The sequence below is a fragment of the Gavialis gangeticus genome, unplaced genomic scaffold (assembly GCF_001723915.1).
Source record: "Gavialis gangeticus isolate Ggan-Ray unplaced genomic scaffold, GavGan_comp1, whole genome shotgun sequence".
In the NCBI taxonomy this organism is placed as follows: domain Eukaryota; kingdom Metazoa; phylum Chordata; order Crocodylia; family Gavialidae; genus Gavialis; species Gavialis gangeticus.
The window spans coordinates 112,061,965-112,084,830 of record NW_017729022.1 but is presented as its reverse complement, the minus strand read 5'-3'; the positions used below and the strand labels follow the sequence as shown (position 1 = coordinate 112,084,830).

Sequence of the window (22,866 nt, the reverse complement as noted above, 5' to 3'; positions counted from 1 at the left end):
CAGCTCAGCCAGATGTTGCCTCCTTGGCGGCTCAACCTAGACTGCTGCCTTTCTGGTATAACTTTGAAAATGGCCCCTGAAATCAACCACCTGGCAGCTCCCTGCTCCAGCTCTTAAAGTGACAGGCACCAAAGGTGCTCTGTTACAGGTACTAATAAATTGTACTATGAGCCACCTTATTATAGACTTAACTACCAACACTATGGTAGTCAAACCTACATAGTTAAACCTACCTAAACCTAGGATGACCACACCTGTTTTAGCTGGCACAGTCCTTTTTTTAAACACCTGCCCCAACTGTCTCTCTGAAAATAGAGAGCACACATGACACTGTCCCAGTGAAAATGATATCATATCTCCCACCTCTGCCCACCTGCCCTCCTTTCCCACCTGGCTCTCCTTTCTTACCCTGCTCAGGTGAGACTGGAGCTCAGAAACAGCTCAGCATGCTATATGGTTGAGGGGAAGAGGAGGGTGGAACCAAATCTTCTGTTTTGTGGTATGAGAAACACTGTTACCCTACCTAGACCCCTCCATCCTGTTCATTACAAAATGGGGAGCAAGAACTATGCCAAATAGCTAACTGAGCTGAAGAAAGAAGTATGAGAAAATCTTTACAATTTCTATCATGAAGATGGGGAAAACACATAACAGTAGGCAAAATTCACCAATTTAAGACAAACTCTGCAGTGAGAAAATGAGAAACCTATAAAGCATGGTGTTCAAGTAAAAAAAATGCATCTGTTTTTTCTTCTTTGTCTTGTGCTCTCAGAGAATCAGCCTATATTACATTCCAAAATAAAAAGAAGTAACATTCTCACAATGAGCATTTCAAAAAGGAATACTAATGACCAACATTAACACCTTTTTTTTTGTTTTTTCTATAAAAGGGGAAATGATACTTCTATAAAATGATCAATTCAAAAGGCCTTCAGAAAAGAAGAAATCCTTTGTTTGGGAACCCAATTTCAGAAATATGGTCTACTCTGTGACCCAGTGAAGTTAAAATCAGAAGCTTTCATCAGCTTTATTAAGTCCAAAACAACAATCATAACACTGAGGGTAAGGTAATTACCTCATAAATCTAATGACAAAGGACTGGAAAATCACTGGTTGGTTTTCAGTGGGTTAAAGGTAAACTAAAACAACTACCAAAAAACCTGGAGCTCAATTTTAGCTTAAGACAAATAAGGAAAGAAGTTCAATAATATTTTCTGTGGTGACTGCAAGGGACTCATGTGGACCTGGTTTGCATCATGCCACAAATATTTTCATTTACAGTAATTTATATCTAAAGACTCTATGATGATGAAGGAATATCACACCTCTGGAACCAGGCTGTTGGGGACGAAACTCCTTGGGATGGAATGAGTTGTCCTGATTCTAAATTATCATCCATTGCCCATAGAGGCTGACCACTACTCTCTGAATTAGCAGGACGAACCATATATGTTTGGAATAATATGATACTATGAGCTTTATTGAATTCTTGCTTCTGCCAGTTTTGTCAGGACCTGCTCCAATAAGAGTGGAACATAGGCACATGGAAGACCTTCTTTCCAGAGAGGTGAACTTTAGTCTTTTCTCAATTTTTACTGTTGACCACAATATTTTCTGGTTCAGGTCAGAAGCAGTTTTTTCCTTTATAAGTTACTAGAAATACTATACTATTATCAGACCCAAATATTTGTAGCATGTTCCAAACGTCACCTGCTGGTTCTGGCAGATCCTTTTCACTGTGTTGGCCAAAACCTTGATCCAAGACAAAAGGACTTTGAATTGAGCCATTTTAAGCAGGTTTACTATATATATTACATTTGTCTGCCAGGGAAGTTTGAAAGGTTACTAGTCTATTGTGAATCACAGTATGTTTACAGAGCAATACATTGTATAGCGACTCTACCAACCAGCTGGTAATAGAATGATTTTTGGTTCTCTCCTATGTGGTTTGTTAGGCCTTGAATTCAAGCACTGTTTCATGACTCCTTCTGACGGCTGCTTTCAAAAGACTCAAATATACATGGGTACCTGATCTTTCATGCTGAGCAGTCAAAAGCCAGCCACTGCATTCCCTTGTGTTCTGTGGTCTACAGGCATGCCTTAAACCACACTAACCTGATGGGCCATTTGGGTTGAGTGGACCTTTGGCTTTTTGACCACACAGTGACTAACTGCCCCAACAGAAAAAAAAACCAAACACTTCTGGCACATGAAAACAGATTGTGAACAATGACAACAATCGTGTAGGATTAGCACAATGTGTAATGCCATCACAAAGGAAACAGTGAAAGTGGGCAATGTTGCTTAATTAATTAATAAATGTTTCATTAATCAATTATTTAATTAATGAATTGATTCCCAATCACTTTAGAGACCTTCAGGGCTGAAGTCAACATACTGTATACATGGCTTCAGTGCCACTGATGAGAATGTTCTGGATTTAACATGTGACTGTGCCTATGCTGATGCAGATATGGAGGACAGCAAATGTAGGCACGTAACAGGCTAACTTCAATTTCTGCTTCAGAGACAATCTTTGAGAAACTATGAGACATTTTCTCTCTGAACTTGCAGGAGTCCTTCAGAGTTATGTATAAAAAGATTTTCACATGCTTTCTCAAAGTCTGATAGCTCTAAGTGATATATATCTCCAAGCTGATTTGATAGCCATACTTAGGGTGGCCATCATAGGGGACAATCCGGTTGTTCTCTGTTCTCTATTGATAAGAAACTGGATGCCTTAATGGACTCTATTTTTCTCTTGAAGACAAAAATACAGGACATAAAGGCATTGGGTTTCGTATCAATAGAGAAAAGACTAGCATAAAACTGGAATGTCCTCTATGATGGCCACCCTAGCTATACTTACATTCTCAAGAACACTGTGGTAGTGCTACGTTCAAGAGATAGAGGACCAAACAATTTTGAGTTAGGGATTTCATGTTGATCTTAAAAGATACTGATTTTCTAAGAGGTTACTTATTTCAATAAAAGCAAAGAAAAATCCAGTCTTCTCTAATCTTATTTATAATGTTATGCTTCATACAATATGGCATGCATTGGATTATGCATGCAATAAATAAAATGAGGAAGTTTCTATGATAAACAAAATCAGAATGCTTTTATGAATAGTTAGCATGAACTAAAGTATCAAAAAAACAGATCTATAACCCCAAAATCAACCTTTCATCAACCGTATGAAAGTATTTATGGTATGATGTTACTGTAGTGACTTAATACTTTAATTCATCATATTTTAGATTAATCAAATTTGAATAACCAAACAGTATCAGATTGCACACTGGATCTCTCTTTTTGCTTACGCTGACTTTTGAATAAATTTAATGAATTATTTTCTTGATATTTACTTATTAATAACTATGAAGTCTATACTATAACGCCCACAATAAATGGAGAGCTGGCACACAGAAAACATTCTACATGGCTTGCTCATATTCAATACAAAAATTACAAGTCTTTCTGAGAACAAGGAATTGATTTGGCTGATCTCTTTGATATAAAGTGTATTCAAGGCTTCTGATGCCACTTACAAAGAGAATAATATTTTACCCAGTTTTCTCCTCAATAGAAATGTTTCTACCCAATCATTTCAGTTCTGGACTCACCACCCTCTTTATTTTATATGTGGAGTGCGTATTTGTCTGTGGAATTGCCAGAAGCAGTTTCGGCATGATCCAAAGCTCTGATGGTTGGTTGCTCATGCCTATCTACCCACTCACTCACCCAATCAAAAACGTTTTTTGTAACTATTAAAATCACTAACTTGTACAGACTGTTTTAAACTATGTCTAACTTCTAGCTATTACCAAATATTATAGATGGATTGGTATCTTAGCTTGTCTGTAGCGATCTCTTGAGAATTTATGCAGGATGGAGTCAAGTGCAAGGTCAATCCCTCATAGGAAATAAATTGAAGAAAGATTTCAAAATAATGTGATCTGTCTATCCAGGCTGTTTGTGATGTAGCAAGCAGTAAGAGGACTAAAATAGAGAGGAAAAGTGTGCGTGTGGGGGGGAGGATCTTTTCTCTAGAGAAAACAAAGATTTTTGGCAACACCAGAAGGCGTTTCCATGGAAGAGTATAGGTCAACATTATTGTGCTTGAAATATGTTCAATGAAGACTGGGTGGCAGCCTTGGAGTTTTCTTCTTTGGTCAAGTATCAGAAAGTGGCCATAAGTCATGTTGAGCTGGCTCTGATTCACTCTGGAATAGATTAGTTCTCTGAAATGCAACTTTTATTCATCTTGCTATTAAGAATCTAGAGAACTTAAGGCCAAGATATTTTGGATGAAAACAATGTGGATGATTTCATAACTAGGTCTGTTCATTTCAAATGTGTTTACTACCTTCTCACATAAAACCTGTGCCATGCTTTCACTTTCTGATGTTGTGAGTTTTTGGCAAGACAACAGCAATATATTTCCCTTTGAAATATGAACGGTTGTATCAATTTTGGGTGTGATTGATTTAAGGATAAGCACAATTTTATACTCATTAAATATAAAATATGGTTTATGTCTCTGTTGGCCAATGTTCTCTAAGTCTTGCTTTGATAATATATATAATTGCTACCAAGAACCAAGTTTTGGTATAAAATACTTAAAATATAAAGAGACTGCTATCATTGGCTCAAAGGGGAGAGCTGTAATGGGTTGTTGCACCATATAAAGATCTTGGGAAGGAAAGATATGCATGGATGTGTGAATTAGGTGTAATGGCCTAAGGAACCAAGGTGCCACGAAGTGTTCTCATTGTGTAACTATATAGGCACATACATGAATTATAATGGTTTATTGCTATGACCTGTGAGAAAAGCAATATTTAAAATCTAATTCTGAAGCAGGTCTAAAAAGCCTGGAATGTCTGGTTCTCCTTTTTTATCCCAATAAGAGACCATCCAACAGAAGTTCCCAAAAGACAATCATCTGCACAGGAAGATAAATAGATAGCTTGCAGGACTTTAGGGCTGTACATTATCTTGGAAGAGACCCTCTGTGGACTAAAACTGGTCTTTCAAAAGCAGGTCTGATTGGTTGATATATACTGAGTTTTTTTGTAAATGGCTGTGATAAAAGATCCTGCCTCCTCAGAAGGTTTGTTCTCAATAACAGTTTTAACAGACTGGAGAAGAATGTCACTTTGGCATGATGAGTATTCTTGTTATTTCTTCCTTGTTCATTTCTTCTAACATTCCTGTTAGTAGAAGAACAGGTAAATATATAGTCATTTAATTATTTGGTAGGAAGGTGTCTATTCTGAAGGAGATCAAGTCCACTTCTTTTTTGAAAAATAATTTTTTAAATGTCATCTGTATGAATAAGCACTCCAACTTGCTTATCTCCTGATATCTTAAGCAGTTCACCTCTATGGCCAGTGAGACTTTCATATGAATCCCCCTGACAGCAGCAAATAAGATGTTTGGATAAAGAATGGATTTGAACTAAACAAATTCTTTTTCTCACTTTACAATTTATATAAATTGGATTCTGATTTAATTCAAAGTGAAGGAGGACATATTTTTACAAAGGGCTCTGTGAAGGCTAAGTTTGATGATTTTCAGTAACCAAGAGGTTAATATTTTGGAAAGCCTTCTTGCACTGGACACGCTTCTTGGATATACTGAGTGAAGTCAGTTTTGACTTTGGCCTATATCATTCCGTTAATGGGGTAACTTTATTTCTTGATCTGGTCTTGGATAAATAAAGGAAAGATTACCATATTTCCAAAGTCCATGCAATCCAATATGGCCATGAGTGTATCGCAAGAGGAAAAGGATTAAAATGTAACAGTGAGGAAAAAGAAGAAGCCTGTGTGTGGCAATGCACCTTTGGTGCCTGCCACTTTAAGGGCAGGAGCAGGCAGCTGACAGGTGCTCAGTGAGGGTGGCCATTTTCAAACATAGGCCAGAGAGGCAGCAGTCTGCCTTGAGCAGCCAAGGAAGCAACATTGGGCTGAGCTGCTCTTGGAACACCCTGGAAGTAAGGGTGAGGCTATGGGGACTGAGGAGGCCTCAATGGTCCTAGACACGACTTGAAACCATATCCTGCTGGATAGGGAGGCCTGGTGGGACTGCCAGTGGTGTGCCAGCTCCACTTAAATACCAGGACTGTGAACCTCCCTGGTGTAAGGTGGGTTGGGGCATCTAAAACCTAGCCCCCACCTTCAGGTGGGTTACTAAGTGGGATGAGTGTGGTCAGGCATGGCTGTGGCCACGTGAGCCCACAGGGATGCAAGACCCCGGAGGCCCCAGGGAGAGGATAGTTGTGTGTCCCCAGAGAGGGGGCAGTTGTGGAGCCCTAGAGAAGGGGGCAGTTGAGAGACCCTGAGAGAGCAGGGGTGTTGGTGGGCCCACCTAGAGTAGGGTGCGTCTTTACAACCTGAAGGACTGGTCAAAATTCAGGGTTGAGTAGGGCTGAAGGGATGGTCTCAAGGTCGGCTCCAGGGGATGTGCTGAGTAGGGCTGAAGGATGGCCGGAAGGGCAGCACACGGGCCAACCCCACACAGGATCACACCACAAGGTGCTGTGTATAAAGAGCCTGGTAAAGGGCTAGCAGGAAGTTGGTCTTCCATTTGGTGAGTTGGCTGGCACTACTTAGGTGAGGGTTGTGGGATAGGCCCAAGAGACTGCATGTCACCAGCCAAGGCATGATTTGGATAAGTCTGAGGGCCAGAAGGGTAGATCCAGGAGAGAGCAGGGCAGAGTGGAGGGGGCACAGAATGGTGCGGTGAGCAAGAGACCCTGTGAGGAGGGCCCAGGGGTTATGTGTGTGTATGTGATAGAGAGAAAGAGACCTGGAAGAGGACAAGGCTTGATCTGGCTTGTGGCTGGGAGTATGACAAAATCTTGGATGCCATCTGCGAGGCATGGGCCATGGCATCAGGAAGTTATGGAGCCATGGATAGCGCCCCCCTGGCATCAGGGCACAGAATGGGCAGCATCCTGCATTTACCACCAGTTTATTGTAATAGCAAAGTTGTGCAAGGAGAGACTGTATGGACGGCCCTACGTAGACAGGTGGGTGGACTGACTTGAAACTTGGCCCTGAGCTTGCCTCCTGTCACACTGTGATCTTTCAGGTGCACATTTTCTGCAATGGGAAGCACTCAATCTCTCTCTCAGGAACAGACTTAGGAGAACAAGAAGACTTAGGAGAAGGCACTTGTTGCTACTTTATGATGAAGGTGTAAATCAAATTCTTCCAAGGGAAGTGCAGATTTGAGAGGCTGGAGTAAACTGAGGAAAACCTGATATAATACTTTAGATGAGGAGAGCTAGGCTGAAGATGACAGGCTCAAATGCATTTTAATCTCATACACTGAGTTCTGGTACCATAAGAATAAAATAATATTTACCCTCATCCCCTGAAGCGTGACTCTGAAAACAGCAAAACATTCAAGAGAGGAGATTCTGGCCCCAGAAGGATCATTAGAGCTGCATAATGTAGAAACAGCTGGAGATTAAAATCTTTGTACCAGAGAAGTTGTGTACTAGACCCAATAACAGCAATGCAAAAGACTTAGTAGATGGAAGTCTATTATTGTGAAGTGGTACTGAGAATTTTGAATCACAAATTCCTGAGGCAGAGGCACTGCTTGCTGAGGGCTGATGATGTGTAATGCACTGAGGAAATATGTATCAGCAGCTATCAAAGAATCACAGTATTGGATATAAATACCAGGGCCAGGCATGGGTAAGTTTAAAAAATGGCAACACCTAGACTTTTTCTTACCTGGTACCAGGTAAGAAAAAGTCAAGTAATCCTGATGAGGTCAAGTAACATTTCTACTTCTTCCTGGGCAGCAAGAGTCTTATTAACTTAAATAAGATTGTAAAAAAGACTCAAATGCCTAATATAAATATGCAGTTTCTTGATACTGTAAAAAGTCTCTGCTCCAGAAGCATTAATTCTCTAATTGACATCAACTTTAGAAATACAAGAGGCAGCTTTTGAGGAGAATGTATAGAAGCTAGCTCTGACTTATTTATGATATTAAAATTATAACCAAAGTGTACAACAGGATATCTCAAGATAAAAACATTCTTTAGTCTAATGTTGCCATTTAAATAATAATAGATGTGCTTTTACTGTATGTTTTTTGTTATGTTGGCACATGTGATTAGTATTGTACAAATGATCAGTTATCAGACTAATCAACTATTTAAAGCAGAGGTGTCAAACTCTTCCCAAGCTGGATCCAGACCATGAGGCTCCTCTAGGGCTAGATTTGTGATGCTTGCGGCTACAACTGCTGCAGATCCAGCAGCACCGGAGATGGGGGGCACAGGGCAGTGGGGGTCTGGTAGCAATGGGGTTAGTGGGGTTGTTTTAAAGCCTTGCTTGCCCCTTGCTGCCAACAGTTATGTCCAGCAGGACCCCAGGTCTACAAATTCTGTAGTAGGGCTCATCCCGCCCACCAGCCATGCCCCCAACTGAATGGAATGGCTCCACAGGCCAGATTTTTGATGCCCCTGATAAAACAGGAATGGATCCATTCACAATTAGGATATCCTAATTAAGAAAAGAAAACTTTATAACTATGAAGGTTACTTTTAGAACTCAAATCAAGACTTAAATCAGCAAATTAAGTTATCTACAAAATGGCTCACCTTGAAAATGTATACAATGTTTATTCAGACACAAAGAAGAGGACCTCTGTAAGTAACTTGTTTCTGACTTGCTGATTGTCTCCAAAAGATTAGTACCATGAAGACAGCTATCCAATAGAGTAGCTCAGTCCTTTTAGGTTAAGAAAAAGGTTTGGAACCTTTAAAATATGGGTCTGAACACAGAAAATGAATTACTGAGATTTAAGGGGGTGAGGGTAAATATTATTTTATTTCACTTGGTTTTAGAAATCACGCTTTGGCCTATGACCAGCTGTTGCTTCTTAGATGTTATGCACCCTTGTTTCTTTATAGTAAGCTCATGTGTAAGGGTCTCAGTCTGTGGGATGGGTTGGAACACTTTATTCTAATCCAAGGCCATAGGTCATTATAAACCACAAACTCTTCCTCTCTTGGGGATATGTCAAGGGGATGTGGTCTTTCCTGTCTCCTCTTTCTAAAAGCCTCAAAGCTTGCGGTATCTTCTATTAATTTCAGCATGGTATATATGATATTTCACTGGTTAAAAATGATTTCCCTGCTTTTTTTCTTTTTAAAGAAGTTATGACTGTCTTATTATATAGATTCTTATGATTTCTTTCAGTAGTTGAGGAAGTGGTATGTTGCAGGACAGAACAAAAGTAAGTGAGCATCTGGAAAGATTCCAGGTAATGTAATTTTTAAAAAAGGAAGACAAAAAGCTGTCTTTAAAAAAAAACCTCACTATATATACAATAAACTGCAAGTAAGGACAGAATTAAAAAGTTCCTAATACTGCATGCTGGTATGTAAATGTATTTATATATATATATGTTTCTCAATATTACTCTAAATTATAGTTAAGTTTCCAAGTAGCAGTCTCAAAAGTCATAACATTTTAATAAACATAATAAAAGATGGTGTTTCTTTCATATTTTTTCTGTCATACCCATTTTCTTATCTTCTGGGCAATAAATAGTGCACTGGACTACTTTTACAAGCCATTTCAAAAAATTTAGTATCTCTAGACAATTTCTCTTTGAGAATTAAGTGCACTGTAAACTGAGCCTTTGTTGGTTTTACTCACTGTTTGCTAGCAGACATGATTTTGGAACATATACATTTTTGAGCTGCTTTACAGTTTTGGGCTGGTGAAAAATCTATTATCCCTTTTTGTGAATTAGCACAGAAACTCTTCCAAGAACCCCTTAAACTGGTATCTGGTAATGCTAACATGTTTTTAGCTGTCACAAATGCTTGCACAATGTACAATTGGCTTTTTCTAAATGAAATCACAAATATTAGATCTTGAATTAAAAGAAAAAATTAATGTAATCAATGTCTTTGGGCAATGAGTTACATACTACTTTCAGCAGGGGTTCCAGAAAATATGTAAAGAAAGAAATGTATTTATACAACTACAAAATAAACTGAAGCTCCCAAAAATAATCTGTTTATACATCTTTTCCTGAAGCACTTCATCATTGCTAACCAAGTGGAAATACTGCTGTGCCCACGTCCTCGGCTTTCATGGATTCTAAACATTTTTAAACAGCAAGGAAGTGTACTCTTACACACTGAGCACTACCATTGCGGAGGTGGAACCGGATCCTCTTCTAACATTCAAAGAAAATGGGAACATTTTCTCACTGAATCTCAGCCAACAAATGGAGGCAAACTTGTTCTTTCTTTGAGGGTTTTTCCAGGAATCCCTTCCATAAGTTGCTGCATTTTAGTACAGTTTGTAAGGTATATTTATTATTCTGACAGGTGCACTAGCTTTGAGTAGAAATCCATTCATGCTGTCCATGACTGCCCAGTATGTGTTCTTGCTAGAAATAAAACAGATGCAGGAGGGGATGGGGATGGGTTCCTGACTTTGAGTCCAATAACCTAGTGGTTAGGGCACTTGCCTACAACACAAGGGACCCAGGACTAACTCTCCCTTCCTGCGAGGTAGAATCTACTTTCCCCAAAAGATTAGGGGTTATACACATTTTCAATTTGAACCACAATAAAAACAGACTGAACATTTTGTGCCAAGTATAGCTAGCTGTCTTTGGCTGTAAACTTTCATGATGTATAGATGAGTGAGGCAAATGATCAAAAAGGAAAAAAAATTGGTTACAAACACCTTGACCTTAATGTACCCCATACTTCATTATAGCACGAATGCATAATTTTGCAGCAGTAACTCCACATATACTGGATAATTGAAATAAGTTCCCACTCTTAAAAATATAGTATTCACCATCTCCTAGATCAGTGGTTTTCAAACTTTTTCAGCAAAATACTGTTGCTTGTACCACCCACGTCTCTGCATAGAAGAACATCAATGCTGGCATCATTGATACTGAGCTCCTTCAGCTGAAGGAGCTGGCTGAAGTCATTGCAGAATCCCTGGCAAAACTCTTCCACAACTCGTGGAGCTCTGGAGAAGTCCCTGAGGACTGGAAGAGAACCAGTGTTGTGCCCATTCACAAGAAGGGCAGGAGGGAGGACCTGGGTAACTATAGGCCAGTCAGCCTAACTTACATCCTAGGGAAAATCCTAGAAAAGTTCATCAAGGAGTCTATCTGCGATAAGCTTGCAGAAGGTAAGATTCTGAATGAAAGTCAGCATGGCTTCGTCACAGGCAGGTTGCCTTACCAACCTCATCTCCTTCTATGGCCAGGTAACTCACCGCATGGACATGAGAGAGCAGGCTGACATTGTATACCTTGACTTCCAAAAGGCCTTTGATCTAGTATCCCATGATATCTTCGCAATAAAATTGCGAGGATTGTGGGCTTAGCTCCAAGACAGTCAGGTGGGTGAGAAACTGGCTACAGGATAGAACTCAGAGTTATAGTGAATGGATCTCTGTCATCCTGGTGAGAAGTGGGAAGCGGTGTCTCACAGTGGTTGGTGCTTGGTCCAGTACTTTTCAACATCTTTATTAATGATTTGGATGTGGGGGTGAAGAGCTCACTGGCCAAGTTTGTGGATGATACCAAGTTATAGGGAAGTGTGGTCATGCTTGAAGATAGGCTAGATACAGATGAACCTAGACAGGCTAGAAAGTTGGGTGGATCAGAATGTGATGAAGTTCAATGTCGAGAAAAGTAAAGTGCTCCACCTCAGGATGAGCAATCCCCAACACACCTACAGGCTTGGCGGCACCAAACTGACTAGTACCATGAATGAAAGGGACCTGGGGGTAACAATAGACCACAGTATGAATGTGAGCTGGCAGTGTGATGCTGTAGCTGGTAGGGCAAATAATACTCTGGCATGCATCAATTGATGCATCTCCAGCAAAACCAAGGAGGTGATTCTTCCACTTTACTCAGCACTGGTGAGACTGCAGCTGGAGTACTGCATCCAGTTCTCGGCACCACACTTTAACAAGGACATGGACAAGCTTAAGACAGTCCAAAGAAAAACCACCCGTATGACCAGAATCTTACACAGCAAGCCATACGAGGAGAGGCTGAGGGATCTGGGACTCTTCAGCCTGAAGAAAAGAAGTCTGAGAGGGGACCTGGTAGCAGCTTACCACTACACTAGGAGAGTACATCAAGGGCTCTGTAAGCAACTGATCACCAGGGCACCCAAGGGGAAAACTAGGAGTAATGGCCACAAACTCCTGGAAGACCGATTCAGGCTCAACATTAGGAAAACTTCTTCACAGTCAGGGTGTCCAGACTGTACAATAAGCTCCCTCCAGAAGTGGTGCAATCACCTATCCTGGACATCTTTAAGAAGAGACTAGACAGTCACGTTGCTGGGGTTACCTGGCCCCCAGTTATCTTTCCTGCTTGGTGCAGGGGGCTGGACCCAATGATCTTCCAAGGACTCTTCTAGTCTTACAATCTATGAATCAATCATTGGATAAACCATTACTAACCATGCACTGATAAATCAGAACCTCCACTACCTTTATTAAAATTTAGGCATGTACCCCTTGGCAAAGCACCATGTACCCCGGGGGGACATGTACCCCACTTTGAAAACAACTGTCCTAGATAAGTGTTTTAAGGATTAGGTGCATTAGAATTCCTTGTTTTATAGAGAAGATTTTGCTTTCATTCAGTGACTTTTGAATCCAATTTCATGTTACTTGCTCAAATTGCAAGTACATAACTGTGTAAATATAACCGTCTGACTGTGTAAGTGCAATTATTTTCATCCATATCCACAGCTTGCAATTCAGCTTTGCCTCACCTAGCCTATTGAGCATGCTCAGTAAGGCTGTGCATAGGTCAGATTGCTACTCAGGAAAATCAAATCACCTGAATACTCCAGGACAGGCAAGTCTCAACACTTGAATGGGGCAAAAAACCATGGCTACCAAGTGAAAAAGATGAGAAGAAGCTTTCAACTTTTTGGACCAATAGGCTGATGGTTAGGACACTTGTCCAGCGAGCAGGGGACTTTTTTTCTAGGTTCCCCTCCCCCAGAGCCCCATCATCAAACATTTCTCTTAAGGACTATCCACTAGCCAGGCAAGAAAAGAAGATATGTGAGGCCAGCTAGATATGTGGATGTGCACAGTGCCAGACTGATGTGGTGGAAGGAGCCACAGATTCCCATGGCCCCTGGGTGCCGGCCTGGGGGACACTGGCTGGGCCCTTCAGAGTTCTTATTGTGTGATGTGACCAGGGCTAGCCTGTCCTATCTGCAAAACCTGCGGCTGCAGGGGGCCCTGCAGAACTGGTGGCGGCTGCTGCATTTGTTGTATAGCCTGCAGCATTCCTCTGGCTGTTTTCATAGGTGGGACCAAAACCCTCTCACTTCCCTGACTGGTCCCAGACTGGCTCCTGTACTGAGCCTACATCATAGGCTCACTCCCCTCATTTGCTCCCTTCTCCTCCACCATACTTCAAGTCTGCAAAAGTTCTCACCCTTTTCTCTGTTTGCTGGTAAGCTTTTATTTTCCTGCAGCAAGCCCACTAAAATTGTGGAGCCTGGTGTTTTTCACAGAAAACTCCTGATTTTGCATTTTCTGTGAAATGGTTGGATGTATGAATACGGTTATGTGTCTTATTGTTTTTATACTTTATTGTCAATGCTTTGTGCCTTTTAGCAATGAATAAATCTTGCTGTGTTTTGAAGAAGCTGTTTTGGAGACACTTTAAATCAACCAACTTATGTCACGGGCCCTTGGAGGAAAACTTGCAGGATCCAGTCACAGTTCGATCAGTAGAGTTAGTCATGGTTGGTACTGCAATTCACATCCTGGTCCGAGACTGAGTGAATTGTAGAATTCCACCATAGAAGCTGAAGGCCTAACAGCTGAAACTTGCAAGAGAGCTCATGACAGGACAGTAATACAACTAGTCATGTAAGTGGGTCATCAGTTAGGTGACAATTCCTTACGTTTTTAAGTTTGGTTGTTAAATAAAAAAGTGGCTGATATTGTACATGCTTCTGTAATTCTTAGCTACAAGCCTCAATTAAAAAAAATACTAGTACAGAAAAAACAGAGTTCCACAAAGGCTGGTGAGAACTCTTGAAAAAATATTACAGCAAATCTCTCTCACAGCCGTAGAGAATGGAATTTGTAGAATCTATTCTGGTAGCTGAGATGGTAGTTATGACTCCTGAGGAAAGTTATCATTTTAAAAATATTTTTCAGTGGGCAAATCATCATCTTGACTGTTTGACTGTATGGAAGAACCATCTGTGTTTTTTATTGCTTTTTTATTTTCCAGATGGAAATAAAAGAAGCAAAAGATCTCTGGATGAACAATGAAGGCCATGGTATTCCTGATGACTAGGGAACTGTTAGGATTATTTTGCTAGCCGAATTTTTGGCCAGATTTTTCTCTCATGTACTTTTAAAATAAACTAATATGCTTGAGAGACAAAAGCTCTTAAAAGATATGGAGAAAATGAACCTGCAAATGGATGAGAATTTGTCCCATGAGCCTGTTCATGCAGAAAGAGAAAATCACAAGAACTTAACAGAAGAAATAAATCTTTAGCGTAGACTTATTTTTTATTCAGACGTTTGACTATTTTAGTCAAATCTCTAAAGTTTCTGTGGGCGACAAATGTGACTAGATTTGTTGTGGGAAGGCTGTATTTCCTAAACAGCCAATTTGCTGGTATTAGATTTTGGGGCTGACAGTGACAATTTAGCTGGTGGTCTTAGTTGGGGTTTAGCTTGTTTGTCTGAGACGTGAATTAGTTTAATAGCCTGATATTTCATGCACTCTCATTTATCCCATGATTGGCCCATGCAAATGACCAAGTTAATTAAGGTACATACAAACTCATACATCCGTAGGAAGATTCCAGGATCCCCTTGAACTCTTGACACTAAATTAATCTCTCTCATTTCCTAAACCAAGGATCCTCAATCTTTTTAGAGGCGTAACTTTTTTAATTGGATAGGACCCCAGTTGAGAACTACTGTTGTGCTGCCTCAGTTTACCCCAGTGGTTCTCAGCCAGGGTGCTAACATGACTACAGACACAGCTAGATGGAACTGCCCCATGTTTCTCATGCACAGCCAGACTGGGAAGAAACGTGGCTGGAGCACATGCTCCTGCCCGCATTAGGCTTACTTGTTAAAGCTATAACAGATCTGATCTTGTCACAGCGCTTCCTAGTCTGACACTGCATGCTCTTCCCAGAAACACAGCCACACAGAGCAGGTGGAACTGTCCTATGTGCTTCTGTTTCTGGGAGCAGAATACAGAGCTCCTTCAATAGCCTTTACCAGTCTGGCTCTGAACAAGACACATGGGGAAGTTGCACCTGGAAGCAGTGGTAGTGGTGCCTGTGCCATGCCATCTTTGAAAAGCTTTTGCAACACTCTGAGGTGCTGTTGCACCCTGGTTCAGAACCACTTCCCTAAACTATACCCAGCCTGTGGCAGTCAAGGAAGTCAGGGGTCAAACACATGACCTCAACTTGTGTTTCACCTGAAGAAATTAATATTCCCCTAGTTAGTTTCAGGGATGAAGTTTTTGTTTCTCTACTTTAAAGTTACTCAGACTAGGCCAGGTCCCCAGGTACAGACATCTAGTAAAATCCCTAAATGAAACTTCACAAAGCAGAAACACTTGTGGCCTGAGGGCACTGTTTCTGGATAACCCTTAGGCTGCTTGTTGTGGGCTATTACGGAGCCATGCCTGCGACTCAAAACCACCTTTCCAAAATGGAACCCCAGCAGAGAAGTCTGAATGTAAATGCATCCCTTCTCCGAAAGTAAATCAACCCTTCTCCCCTCTCTCGTGTAACAGGTTTTTAATTGTATGATAAGAACCAGCCATAAAGTTATAACCCATTTTTTGTACAGTAACTTTGTGGCTTATTTCTTGTTTTACGACTCCATTAACTGCTTTAACATGTGGCTGGATTACAATTTAAGATGTGATTAACTGGTTAATCATGTCTAAGTGAAATGTGTAACAGTGGCCAGTGACCTATATCTGTCCATGAGGGTCCTGATCTTGCTTGCACTAAATTTAAAAGCAAAACTTCTACTGGCTTCAACAGGAATAGGATCAGGACTTTAACTGTTTAGTTTTAGTGTGTCACCTTTCTGAATAAAATATGTTGTCAGAATGGCATATAACAAGGGGAACATAAATGTAATGTATTAATTTGATCAGAGTGAGTTGATTAGATTTCATAGGTTTCATAGACATTAGGGGCTGGAAGGGACCTCAAGAGATCATCAGGTCCAGCACCCCTCCCACACCCACCCCCCGCCATAGGCAGGAAGTCAGCTGGGATCAAGTGACCCCAGCAAGAAATATATCCACCTGTTTTTTGAAGGAGTCCAGAGTAGGTGCTTGCACCACCTCTGGGGGGAGTTTGTTCCAGACCCTGGACACCATAAACAACTTTTTTCTTATATCTAGTCTAAATCGGCCTTCCTGGAGTTTATGGCTGTTAGACCTTGTTATCCCTTGGGGAGCTCTGGTGAACAGGTGTTCTCCCAGGTCCTGATGTACCCCTTTTATGTAATTGTAGGCTGCCACCAAGTCCCTCCGAGCCTTCTGTTCTCCAGACTGAAGAGTCCCAAGTCCCTGACCCTCTCCTCGTATGGCCTTCCCTCCAGGCCTTGGATCATATGACTGGATCTCCTCTGGACTCTCTCAAGCTTCTCCAAAGTCTTCCTGAAGTGGGGGGGGCCCAATACTGGCTCCAGCTGTGGTCTCACAGGGCTGAGTAAAGCAGGAGGATGACTTATCTGGTTTTGCTTGAGATGCATTGGTGGATGCATGCTAGAATTTGGTTAGCTTTGCCAGCCACATCATCACATTGGTAGCTCATATTCATCTTGTGGTCACTCAAGACCCCCAAGTCCCTTTCGGTTGTGATGCTAGCAAGTGTAGCACTGTCGAGCTTGTAAGTATGCTCGGGGTTCTTCCTACTGAGGTGCGGCACTTTATACTTCTCTGCATTGAAGGCCATCAGGTTTTCGTCGGCCCACCTTGAGAGTGTGTCCAAGTTTGCCCTGTATCCTCAGCCTGTCTTGAGGTGTGACCGCCCTCCCCCACTATTTGGTATCGTCTGTGAACTTGGTGAGTTCACATCTGACTCCTGAATCCAGATCATTCATGAAGATGTTAAAGAGTACTGGCCTAAGTACTGAGCCCTGAGGGACTCCGCTGGTCACCCTGTGCCACGCTGATTTGTACCTTGCAACTAGTACTCTTTGGGTCTGACCCCATAGCCAGTTGCCTAGCCATCGGACTGTATGATGATCTAGGCCACAGTTCCCCAGCCTAACCATAAGGACATCATGGAGAATTAGGTGAAAGGCCTTCTTGAAGTCCAGGTATAGGACGTCTATGTCACCTCTCTTGTCCAGGGCACGTTACCTGGTCACAGAAGGTGATGAGGTTGGTCAGGCATGACCTGCCAGTTACAAAGTCATGTTGGCTGGCACTCAGAAGTTTGCCTTCCATCATCCTTGTGTTGATGGATCCCCCTGGCAATTTTCTTGAGGATTTTTCCAGGGACAGATGTAAGACTGATTGTTTTATAGTCCCCCGGGTCATCCCTCCTCACTTTCTTGCAGATAAGGTTGACTCTTTTCCAGTCATCTGAGACCTTGCCCAAGTGCCACGATTTTTCAAATATCTCTGACAAAGGGGATGTATTGATGTCTGCCAGCTCCTTCAAAACTCTCAGGTGCATTCCGTCTGGACCTGTGGACTTGTGAATGTCCAGTTCCTCAAGGTGTTCCCTCACCTGATCCACTTCAATTTTAGGCCTGTCGCCCACTCCCAGATTGAACATTTAAGAAATTATTGAAAATTTAGGAAATTTGCGCTTACAACTTGCAGAATAATGTGTTTATATGTAAAAAAAAGAAAAAAAAAAAAGAAAAAAAAAGGATGTGCTGTATCCACATAAATAGAATTCATCTTTCAACTATTGTTTATAGTTGCCTTCATTTTTTGCCCAAATTTTATAATTATTGTAACAAGAAATAATGCATATTGTAACCAAGTAATTCATTTTTATGAGATTTTCCAGCTTTATAAACTTAAATATGTCCAGTTCTAGCTATAGGAATTTAAAACTTCAGCCATTACTATGTACAAGTTACGCTTACCCTTTTCTGCTCTTTGATATATTCCATTAATTCTTCTCTTGTTCTTTTTACAGCTTCTTCCACAGCCTTTTCACTTCGTTTCTGCTCTTCCATTATTGCTGCTTTAACAACCTCCTAGAATACACAAAAATTGATAAATGATATTTTATACGTTGAACTGAATACTTGTAGATATTTATATTTAAAATAGCATGGAGAAAATCTCTCATAGATCTCAGCCCATTCTTTCTTGAAAAGTCTTTGTTAGCATAAATTCTCTTTGTCTACAATAACAGTTTTCTTTAACTCACATATGTATATTGTGATTAATATATTATAATCTCAATATTATATTAGTGAGAAAGGAAGAATGGCTCCCAAAGCTGCTGTGTTAATAGAAACAAGATTCTTGTCTTTTGTAGAAGGAAGTGACCAATTAATGAAATAGTTTTCAGGCATAAAAAAAAATTGAGACTGATGCTACTGATACTAATTAATGGAGTAAGAAAGAGGAATGTTCACACCTAAACACGTGCATATCCTTATTAGTTTCCAAATTTTGGAGCTTTCTAGTATATTCCATAAAACTGTACAGAAAAGGAAATGTGGAATTTGAGGGAAAAACTGCATGACTGTTTATCAATCTTGATTCATCACTACAATCTCATTGCTATGGAAAAAGAAGTGGGTATCATCATGAAAGCCCTCTATTCTCCCTACTACTGTGAAACCTGGATAGAAACACTTATGGCTGATTTCCTTACACAATAGTCTAAATCAGCTGTGTTTACTGTCACTCCAAACACTGTCATAAACCACTTAATGTCAACAACTGAAGCAATCTCTGCTGGGTAAATTTCCTGCCTAATGTCACAATCATCAAATGATGATTCAAGATCAAATCAGTTAACAGATAATTACTGGCAAAATATTTTTCCTTGTTGAAGAAATATAGGTAAAGATATACAACATAAACAAATTGTATTTGTAAGACAGGCGTGTAAGGCACTTGCTCAGAAACTGGGAAATTAAAGAATTGCCAGAACCTGAGTGAGGCTTACCTAGGACAGTAGTGCCATGTGCATGGTTCATCTTATAAAATTGCACTTGTGTGTGAGTACTTACTGCACACTGCGACTTTTGGGGTGTCCTTGTGGAACTCTTGAAAAAAGCAAAATGGGTCAGAATGGGTGAAGCATAAGCTTAGAGGGGCTTAAAATCTGTCCAGTTTTGTGTGGGGATACAGCCTTTCTTCTCTTCAATTAATAAGCATATAACTTTTAACATAGAACATTTTAAATACTTTTTAGTTTATTTCTTGTGTTAATTATGCGATGCTCAACTGTAACATGTATTTAATAAGTTCACAGAAATGCACAGAGTAGGGTGCGTGTTCTTCAAATTTAGAGCCATGGTGCTGCCCTTCATGAAGTGATCAAAACACAAGTTAATGTAACATGATTTGCAAGTCCTGCTATTGTAAACTCCACTTAACAGTCTTCTGTCAGTCCAGTGTGTATGATGTTACCATGATCTGATGGAAATAAATATGTCCTGGCTAAAGATTTTACAAACAAGTGGGCAGGCCCCAAAACACACTCTTAATTCAACATACAGCGCAAGGTCCAAGTGTCCCAAATACCACAAAGCCCCCATTAGTTTCCTAAAAGCAAAACCGAGTTAATCATGAGGTGGGAATTTCCTGTACCTCATATATGGAAAAAAAAGAATTTTATCAAAACAAGTTTTGGATTTACACTTTCTGACATTATTATATAACTAGAGAATCATAGACATTAGGGCTGGAAGGGACTTCAGGAGGTCTAGTCCAACCCCTTGCCTGAAGCAGGATCATTCCTATCCAAACTATGTCAAACAAATCCTAGTCTAACTATTACTAAAACGACACACTGAACCCTGTCACAACCACAAGGAATAGCACCCTAACCTGCCATAGATAAAGCAGGAGGACAGTGGTAGCCAGCATCCTGCTGCTGCAATCATTGCTAAAATATGCTTGAGAGATCCAAGCAAGAGAGCCACACCCTCCCACTATAAAGGAAAGCAAAAATCCCCACAGTACATACCACCCTGACCATGGAGTAAAATTCCTTCCTGACCCTAAATAAGATGAAAGGTCTAGCTCTGAGTGGACCTGAGTGGAACAACAACCTCTCTTGCCAGGGACCCCTGGGTTTTAATCCTAGGAGGAACACTGGTGCACCTTGGTCAAAATCCCTAGCCTTAACTTCAGACAGTACCCAATGCTACTGAGGAAGGCAACTCCCTCTCCTCCCCGATATGTAGTTCATAGTTAGTTCATAGTTTCTAGTGTTGGAAGGGACCTGAACAGATCATCAAGTCCCACCCCCTGTCCTGGGCAGGAACGAGTGCTGGGATCATAATACCCCAGCCAGATATCTATCCAACCTCCTCTTGAGGACCCCAAGGTAGGGGAGAGTACCACCTCCTTTGGGAGCCTATTCCAGAGCCTGGCAGCCCCAATCGTAAAGTAATGCCTCCTGATATCAAGCCTGAACCTCTCAATCAAGTTGTGGCTGTTATTCCTTGTTATCCCAGGTGGTGTCCGGGGGAACAGAGACTCACCTATTTTCTGCTGGTCCACCTTGGTGAATTTATAGATGGCCAGCAAATCCCCACTTAGTCTTCTCTTGTGGAGACTGAATAGATTCAGGCCCTTTAGTCTACCTTCATAGGGCCTGGCCTGCTGCCCCTTGACCATGCAAGTGGCCCTTCCCTGGACCCTCTCAAGGTCAGCCACATCCCTCTTGAAGTGCAGTGCCTGGAACTGGACTCAGTACTCCAACTGTGGCCTGACCAGCACCACAGAGGGGTAAGATCACCGCCCTGGGATCACCTCCCTGGATCTGCTTGTGATACATCTGTAGACGCACAACAAGGTGCGGTTAGCCTTACTGACTGCTTCCTCACATTGGCAGCTCATGTCCATCCTGGAGTTACCAATGACTCCAAGATCCCTTTCAGCCACTGTGTTGTTGAGAAGGGTGTTCCCCAGCCTGTAGGTATGTTACAGGCTCCTTCTCCCTAGATGCAGTACCTTGCACTTGTCTGCGTTGAATTCCATCCTATTCTCATCTGCCCACCTCTGTAACCTGTCTAGATCTAGTTGGATTCTGTCCCACCCCTCCAGTGTGTCCACTTCTTCCCACATCTTTGCGTCATCACTGAATTTCAACAGTGTGCTTTCCACACCCACCTCCATGTCACTGATAAAGTTGTTGAATAGCACAGGCCCAAGGACTGAGCCCTGGGGGACTCCACTGCCCACATCCCTCCAGGTCGAAAACGACCCATGCACCACCACTCTCTGGGTGTGACCATTGAGCCAATTTGCCACCCATCTGACTGTGTAGGCATCAATGCTGCAGTTGCCTCATTTTTTTATGAGCATGGGGTGAGAAATAGTGTCAAAGACCTTCTTGAAGTCCAGGTAGACAATATCCACCTCAACGCCCTCATCCAACGACTTTGTGACCTGGTCGTAAAAGGAAACAAGTTTAGTCAGGCAGGATCTGCCCGCAATGAACCCGTAGTTGTTGCCCTTGAGCATTACTTCTCAAGCTGGGCCCCTGCAGATGTGCTCCTTGATAATTTTCTCAAAGGTCTTCCCAAGGACCAAGGTGAGATTAACGGGCCTATAGTTACCCGGGTCCTCCTTTCTCCCCTTCTTGTAACTGGGGACCACACTGGCCCTTTTCCAGTCCTCTGGGATCTGGCCAGAGCACCACGTGTGCTCATACAGCCGTGCCAGGGGCCCTGCTATGGCCTCCGCCAATTCCCTCAGTACCTTTGGATGAAGAGTATCTGGTACCTGCTGATTTAAACATGTCCAGCCCCTCCAGAAGTTCCCTAACTAGATCTGACCCTAGGCATGGCGTCATGTCCCCTGAGCCTGTCCATAATCATAGTGGGGGAGTTGTCCCAGAACCTGCTTAGAAATATGGAGGCCAAGAACTCGTTGAAGAGATCAGCTTTTTCATAGTTTCATAGTTTGTAGGGTCGGAAGGGACCTGAGCAGATCATTAAGTCCGACCCCCTGCCATGGCAGGAAAGAGTACTGGGGTCAAACGACCCCAGCAAGGTTTTCATCTAGCCTCCTCTTAAAGACCTCCAGGGCAGGAGCCAGCACCACTTCTCTTGGAAGTTGGTTCCAGATCCTGGCCGCCCTGACCATGAAGTAGCGCCTCCTGATATCTAGCCTAAATCTACCCTCTGCCAGCTTGTGACCATTATTCCTAGTCACTCCTGGCAGTGCTCAGGGGAACAGGGACTCCCCCAAAGCCTGCTGGTCCCTTCTGATTAGTTTGTGACAGGCCGCTAGATCCCCCCTCAGCCTTCTCTTCTGGAGGCTGAACAGGTTCAGGTCCTGAGCCTCTCCTCGTAGGGTCTGCCCTGCTGCCCCCGATCATATGAGTGGCCCTCCTCTGGACCCTCTCCATGTTGTCCACATCCCTCTTGAAGTGCAGCGCCCAGAACTGGACGCAGTACTCCAGCTGTGGCCTGACCAGTGCGGCCTAGAGGGGGAGTATCACCTCCTTGGATATGCTTGAGATGCATCTGTGGATGCATGACAAGGTGAGGTTGGCCTTCCTGACTGCCTCCCCACACTGCCAGCCCATGTTCATCTTGGCATCAATGGTGATTCCAAGATCCTTTTCTGCCTCTGCACTGA

The 22,866-nt window shown here is 42.0% G+C and overlaps 1 protein-coding gene across 3 annotated transcripts in view; it reads right to left on the bottom strand.

Annotated features, from left to right (window-relative positions):
* The window catches only part of CCDC91 (coiled-coil domain containing 91), a 457,779-nt gene that overhangs the window by 79,130 nt on the left and 355,783 nt on the right, over positions 1 to 22,866 (bottom strand). For 2 of the 3 annotated variants that reach the window (XM_019515987.1, XM_019515989.1), the window contains one exon: positions 18,174 to 18,287. In XM_019515987.1, coding sequence (XP_019371532.1) covers positions 18,174 to 18,287 — 114 coding nt within the window. Of the gene's footprint in view, positions 1 to 9,919; positions 10,441 to 18,173; positions 18,288 to 22,866 lie in introns of those variants that run through there. The other variant, XM_019515988.1, reaches the window with a different exon arrangement.